Consider the following 7,478-nt stretch of genomic DNA (forward strand, 5'->3'; position numbering starts at 1 on the left):
ATTGCTAATCAATTACGACGAAATATTAGACATCTATTATACAATTTGGCAAAATGTATAATTCTAATTGATGTAGAACATGTTGACGAATAGTTGTGATGGTAAAGTAAGGGGAGGGGAAACTGAATTCAATGGATGTGGCGGGGGGGGGGGGGGGGGGGGGGGGATCGTTCGCGCTCGATATGTGACACGAAAGAGAGTAGGAAGTCTCCCCTCCCAATTGATCATAACAACAAATATAAGTGGAAGGAGTAAAGCATATTTGCAATGGTCGGAAGCCAACTGAAAACATTTCTTACGGGAACTTGCCTGAGTTATTCATTAAATGCTGTGCTAAAATATAAAGTTCAATCTATAAACTTCGGGTCATACGTGTGAGTTAATTGTGTTTGAAATATTTCGTACAGAAAAATTGTATTAATTACTACTAATTGTATACCAGAATACAGTTTTTATAAATAGAATTATATCAAAATGTGTTCTCAATATTATGAAGAAAATAATGAATCTGTGACTCATACTCCAATCAACGAATCAACCGAAGATAATGAAACTAAGAAAATTAAATATGTGAAGTATTGTGGGGTTCGATAAGATTATGTTATGTTTAAAAACATTTAGACTTAAGTTGTTTATGACTGGGCCATTTGGGACGTTGGTGTTTTGCAGGCGAGTGGCGATGGTCAGCAGAACCGTGTCCCAAACCCTTGGAGATAGCTTTAGATTTATTGTTTAGGTTTGGGTCGTGAGTGAGACAGAGCATGAAAGAAATGAGTGGTGTCGACGGTGCGGGATGAAGGAAAATTCGGCAGAGTGGATTGGAAAGGCATAGGGCACAGATCAGAAGTTAAGGCGTAGAATATTGTGTGGATTATTAAAATATTTAGCCTAAGTCATTTAGTAATATTATATTTCCAGTGATTATACAAATATATATATACTTAGATTATCATATACACGAGCTTGATTTAGCAAAAATCTTCCAATCCCACAATCTTTTTGGGGGCTCGTCCGGGATTGAGTGAGCAGTGAAATCGAGTCGTGTAAAGTTTAAGAGTGGACTGTGAAGACTATAAGAATTGAACGATCGCGTGGACTATTTAAAAGCTTTGTGACGTAAAGGCTCAAGAAGTGTAAACCCGTGAAAATTGTGAAGACTGTGATATTGAGTGTCTTTAGTGTGTAACGCGATGAATACCGCTAAGAATCCGAATGAATTCACGGTGACACAATTAAAAGACATTTTAAAAGCGAGAGGTTTGAACACGATTGGTTTAAAGCAGGAATTGATTAGCAGACTTATTTTAGACGATCCGACGGGTTCGTGGATGGATGAACAAACGAGCGGTACAGTTGTAGTGGGCGCGGACGATGATTCGGGGTTGAACGAAACGCCTAGAGGGAATCCATCGGAGACATCAAGTCCATCAGCTGACGTAGCGAGTAATATCAGGGACATGGATATTCTCAGGAAGGAAAAAGAACTTGAGGAACGTGAGATACAATTATTGAAACGCGAAGTCGAGATGATGCGCAAAATGCAGGGACTGAGCGTCAGGGAATCATCTATATCACAAAACTCAGCAATGTATTCAGATCATCATGCACCGGTCATAGTGAACGAATCAATGAAAGCGATGCTGAATTATTTTGACGGAAACGGTGAAACTTTCTATGCATAGGAAAGGCAATTGGCACTCCTACGAGCAACATATAAGTTAGACGACAACGCAGCAAAATTATTAGCGGTATCACGATTGAAGAATCAGGCTCTCGAATGGTTTCATTCGAAGCCAGAACACGTCGAAATGTGTATTGACGACCTGGTGAAGGGGTTGAAGGACATTTTCGGTGATAGGCAAAACCGAATAGCGGCGCGCAGGGAATTTGAGAGTCGAATTTGGAAAAAGGAGGAGACATTTGCCGAGTATTTTCACCGAAAAATGATTTTGGCAAACCGTATTCGTATTGACGAGGAAGAGTTTATAGAATATTCAATTGACGGGATACCGGACCATTCGCTGAGAAATCATGCGAAAATGCAGAAGTTCAAATCGCAGGCATCACTTTTAGAGGCGTTCAAGGGAGTGATATTGCCGTCTACTACATATAAGGGCACAAGATATAGCGTGGATGTACAAGACCAGAATTGGCGAAGAGGTGCTGGGGTGCAACGGTCCGACAATGTAGTACAGCGCGGAGGTGCGGCGATGTGGCGAGCAGCATCTGGACCCCGCCGATGGGACCAGGTCCAGCGACTGGATAACCTGCCCCGACGGCGAGATGATGGGATTCAACAGTGCGACGACGGGATTCAACGGCGAGTCAACGAGGTACAGCGACGGGACGACGGGATACAGCGGCGCAATGAAGAACATCAGTGACAAGAGGCACGGGTTGCAACACCAGGAAGATGCTACAGTTGCGGCGGTCGCGATCATTTTTTCTATAATTGTCCGATGAGGAGCAGAGGGTCCAAATGTTTTGAATGCGGAGAATTTGGACATATTGCGGTAAATTGTCCGACAAAGAAAACACCAACTACTGGAATAAACTTTGCCGTTCAACAGACATCACGTGATAAGTATTATAAAAAAGTATATATTTGCAAGCGTGAGGTAAGCGCCTTGATCGACACTGGCAGCGATTTACGTTTAATACGATGCGATCAATACCATAAGCTTAGACCGAAGGTACCTGCGTTGAGAGATAGCAGTGTTTATTTTCGCGGTATAGGCTCAGATATGAATAAAGCGGTTGGCGAATTTAAAACAGACGTGCGAATAGACGAGAGTACGTATCCGATAATAATTTGTGTGATACCGGATCGGTTGATGACTCACGGACTCTTGATGGGGACAGATTTTTTAGACACGGTAGAACTGACTGTTAGACAAGGGCAGGTCATGATTCGCAAAGCAGAAAAGAGTAATATCCCATGCATTTCTGAGATTAGTTTAGAGTGCGAGGTTAATGGGATGGATATTTCATACGTAGCAGACACTGAACGTAGGCGAAGTTTAACCGAAATGATTAATAATTATAAACCTGTTGCAACACGCGAGACAGAGATAGAAATGACAATAATATTTAAGGATGATAAACCGGTATTAAAACTATATAAAATTGGCGCAGATACTGAATTGCATACTGATGCATCTAAGTTCGGATATGGGGCAATTTTAATGCAAAAAGACGATTGTGATGGTAAATTATACCCAATATATTTTGCAGGCGGTAAAACAACGCCAGCGGAAGAGCGTTATGCGAGTTACGAATTAGAAGTTCTGGCGATTATAAAATCCCTGAAGAAATTTCGCGTCTATTTGTTGGGGATACCTTTCAAAATAATTACAGATTGCCGAGCGTTCGCTTTAACAATGCGGAAAAAGGACTTGTCAGTACGTGTCGCGCGGTGGGCATTGTTAGTGGAGGAATTCCAGTACACTATTGAACACCGTCCGGGTAAAAACCTTATGCACGTGGACGCCTTGAGTCGGAACCCTCTTCCATCGTGCTTGCTAGTAGGTGAGAGCGAAAGTAGCATGAGCGGTAGGTTAAGAAAATCACAGCAGGAGGACCCAAGTATCCAGAAAATATTCGAGCTGGTAGAGCCAGGACAAGCTGAGGGTTTTAAAATTAGGGGCGGCATCTTATTCAAAGAAATTGATGGGGATATACGTGTTTTAGTGCCAAGGTCAATGCAGACCCAAATAATTAGACGCGCTCACGAAAACGGTCATTTCGCATCCGGAAAAACCGAAGCCTTATTAAAAAGGAATTATTGGTTTCGGAATATGAGGGAGAAAATAGACAAAGTGCTGCGAAGTTGCGTTGATTGTATACTTGCAGAAAGAAAGGAAGGTAGACAGGAGGAGTTCTTATTTGCGATAAGTAAAGGCCATGTGCCGTTAGATACTTTCCATGTGGATCACTTAGGGATGCTCCCATCGACAAAGAAAAGATACCATTATATCTTCGTTGTTATCGATGCGTTTTCAAAATTTGTGTGGCTTTACGCCACAAAAAGTTGTAATTCGACAGAAGTAATAGACCATTTAAGAAAACGGGCGATTCTTTTTGGAAATCCTCGAAGGATTATTTCAGATAGAGTTGCCGCGTTCACATGAACTGCGTTTCAGGATTTTTGTAAATACGAACGTATAGAACACGTGTTTACTACTACAGGTATGCTGCGGGCAAACAGTCAGGTAAAACGGGTCAATTGTACGCTAATACCGTTATTAACCAAACTGTCAGCGCCGAAAACTGACGAGTGGTATAAATTCTTGGACATGTGTCAAAGGTGTTTTAATACTACTCCGAGCCGAAGTATAAAAACGACACCATTTCAGATATTATTTGGAATAGACCCTAGATATCGGGACGATCCTCAGATAGTAGAGTTGCTTGAGTGCGAATGGGAAAATGTATTTCAAGAAAATCGAGACGAATTGCGGGAAGAGGCGCGACAGAATATATTAAAAATTCAGCAGGAGAATAGGAAATCTTTTAATAAAAAAAGAATAGAAGGTAGAAAATATCGAGAGGGCGATCTAGTTGCAATTAAGCGAACTCAACAGGGTCCAGGTCTGAAATTCGCAGCGAAATACTTCGGGCCTTACGAGCTAGCAAAAGTGTTACGGAACGATCGTTATATTGTAACAAAAGTTGGTGAACATGAAGGGCCACGTCAGACATCTACAGCAGTAGACTATATTAAACCATGGGTGAGTGAAAATAGCGATGATTTGTATAGTGACACTGAAGAAACTTGTAATGAATAACACAATATCTGAGGTCAGATATTCTCGCAGGATGGCCGAGTGTGGGGTTCGATAAGATTATGTTATGTTTAAAAACATTTAGACTTAAGTAGTTTATGACTGGGCCATTTGGGACGTTGGTGTTTTGCAGGCGAGTGGCGATGGTCAGCAGAACCGTGTCCCAAACCCTTGGAGATAGCTTTAGATTTATTGTTTAGGTTTGGGTCGTGAGTGAGACAGAGCATGAAAGAAATGAGTGGTGTCGACGGTGCGGGATGAAGGAAAATTCGGCAGAGTGGATTGGTAAGCCATAGGGCACAGATCAGAAGTTAAGGCGTAGAATATTGTGTGGATTATTAAAATATTTAGTCTAATTCATTTAGTAATATTATATTTCCAGTGATTATACAAATATATACAGGGTGTAACAAAAAAGTTGCAGTTCCTTAAAAGGGGTGATTCAGGGGGTGATTTGAAACAACTTCTTCCTTAGCGAAAATGTAAGATGAGGCTTCGTTAACGAGTTATTAACGAAAAACACCGGCCAATGAGAGCGCGAGTTTGCCGTCCGAGCGACCGCGGTAGTGTTGAGTAGGCGCCCTAGATGCTACGGTTGGACTCCGAACAAGAAAGTCGTCATACATCGAAGAAAATAGCATTAGTATGAAAACTGAAAGCGACATAATAAATAATACCGAGTCCTTTTTTTGTTTATCACTTGAAGTGAATAATTACTTAAAATCGAGGAAAACTACGTGCAACGTAAAAACACGAATACCTAAATTTCTTATTCGCATAACGTATAAACGAAAAAGCAATACAACAAAAAATAAAGGAAGAGGAGAACAAACTTCACCTGTAGTTTGTAAACCTGTGTCACTGGGTCACTGTACCGATCTCGGTCATCGACCGTCGAAATGGTTTATGCTAGGGCAGGCGTTTAGGTAATTTATGGCTTTATTGCTTTGGTTTCGAAGGAGACATGATCTCGGAGTGTCCGAACAAGGAAGGTCTGAGGTACTTAAACTACGTGGGGGGTACAAGGAGCTTTCTTGGAAAAATTCTACCCTACCATAAACCATTTCGACGGTCGATGACCAGTATCGGTACAGTGACCCAGTGACACAGATTTACAAACTACAGATGAATTGCATTTAATTCATTAATGATTATTATTTTTTAAATATAACGCAGACTACTTTCAACGTTTCTATCTTCAACATTAATTCTCCAATTTTCCGTTCATTTCTTTTGTTGCATTGCTTTTTCGTTTATACGTTATGCAAATATTTTCATACTAATGCTATTTCCTTCGACGCATGCCGACTTTCTTGTTCGGAGTACAACAGTAGCGCCTAGCGCGTATCCAACGCTACCGCAGTCGCTCGGACGGCAAACTCGCGCTCTCATTGGCCGGTGTTTTTCATTAATAACTCGTTAACGAAGCCACATCTTACATTTTCGCTAAGGAAAAAGTTGTTTCGAATCACCCCCTGAATCACCCCTTTTAAGGAACTGCGACATTTTTGTTACACCCTGTATATACTTACATTATCATATACACGAGCTTGATTTAGCAGAAATCTTCCAATCCCACAGTATGTATTAATCTTACTCTTAATCTTTAAATTAAAATATTAAATTTATATGTATCTTATAAAAAAAATTGATTTCTTCTAGATCTAATTCTACTTTCAAACCGTCACACCCATGCCCTGTTCGTATCATGGGAAGTAGCTACCCGCTGACAGCAACATCCTATGAATATTTAGAAATTGGAATCGCAGTTGGACCCATATCAACCGTTGAAATTATTCTTGGTGATAATCGGGGCACTCAACTTCTATTACCTGTACCAATATGGGATGCACTCATTGAAAAACGTGAAGAAATTAAAGAATGTGTTCTATCCGTGAATTCAGATTCCCCACCAATATGGATTGAAGAATTTGTAATAGAATTTACCAAAATTCATAATGTTAAGCTTATAAAATTAAGTCTAGCCAGTATCTCCTTATATTACACTATGGAAACGTTGAATAATTTATTCAATCATGTAAAATGTATTAATCTTATGCGGTCCCAACTATATGAAAATACGCATCGTATTAATATTCAGTTTATAAATTTCGTAAATGTTTTGAAACAAAATGGTGTCACACCAAAAACGAACTTGTCATGTATTGCTAATATGATATGTAACAGTAAATATTTCGACGACGATTCTTTGATTGATTGTGAACTACTAGCGTGTGCTTTAAATATTCTTGTTTACAATGCTTATATCTAATATTGTATAAAATTCTATTGTGATTTTACGCATTTAAATAATAATGAAGAAAAAAGTTTAATAAATATTAACATTAAATTTTAATTTCATGTACTTAGTTACCTATTGCATTCTACCTTCCCACTCTATACTTACATTTCTATAAATCAATTCGTAACAAGTGCAACTAATATATATATAATTTTTAAAATTTTATTATATTTCAAATAACTAATTTCATGTACTCAATCACATTTTTTTTAAAAAATATTTTAAATCCTTTTGTTGAAAAAAATTGAATAATTTTACACATACACACATACACAGTCTATCATTTCAAAATAACTAATTTCATCTACTTAAGGGGTAAAACCACTCTAGACGCAGAAAAGAGGCCCTAAATTTGACAATTTATTTTGAGAGTATGACAAACGGAGTAGAAT

The 7,478-nt window shown here is 39.2% G+C and overlaps 2 protein-coding genes across 5 annotated transcripts; both read left to right on the forward strand.

Annotated features, from left to right (window-relative positions):
- Positions 1–4,190: 4,190 nt before the first annotated feature.
- On the forward strand, positions 4,191–5,276 carry LOC143187750 (uncharacterized). 4 transcript variants are annotated; one of them, XR_013003280.1, is made up of 3 exons: positions 4,191–4,730; positions 4,818–5,069; positions 5,209–5,276. XR_013003280.1 is itself a non-coding variant. In XM_076391966.1 (2 exons), exons 1-2 carry the CDS (start codon positions 4,191–4,193, stop codon positions 4,963–4,965), a joined length of 588 nt encoding a protein of 195 aa, XP_076248081.1. In that variant the 3' UTR covers positions 4,966–5,129. The 4 variants fall into 4 exon arrangements, 1 of the variants encoding a protein (XP_076248081.1); XR_013003279.1 differs by having other exon boundaries at positions 4,918–5,069; positions 5,167–5,215; XR_013003278.1 differs by having other exon boundaries at positions 4,191–5,069.
- A 955-nt stretch (positions 5,277–6,231) lies between these two features.
- LOC143187749 (uncharacterized) lies at positions 6,232–7,056 on the forward strand. The gene is made up of 2 exons (XM_076391965.1): positions 6,232–6,364; positions 6,447–7,056. The coding sequence occupies exon 2, from the start codon at positions 6,493–6,495 to the stop codon at positions 7,054–7,056; it is 564 nt and encodes a 187-aa protein (XP_076248080.1). The 5' UTR covers positions 6,232–6,364; positions 6,447–6,492.
- Positions 7,057–7,478: the final 422 nt, after the last annotated feature.

This window comes from Calliopsis andreniformis, unplaced genomic scaffold (genome assembly GCF_051401765.1).
Source record: "Calliopsis andreniformis isolate RMS-2024a unplaced genomic scaffold, iyCalAndr_principal scaffold0222, whole genome shotgun sequence".
In the NCBI taxonomy this organism is placed as follows: domain Eukaryota; kingdom Metazoa; phylum Arthropoda; class Insecta; order Hymenoptera; family Andrenidae; genus Calliopsis; species Calliopsis andreniformis.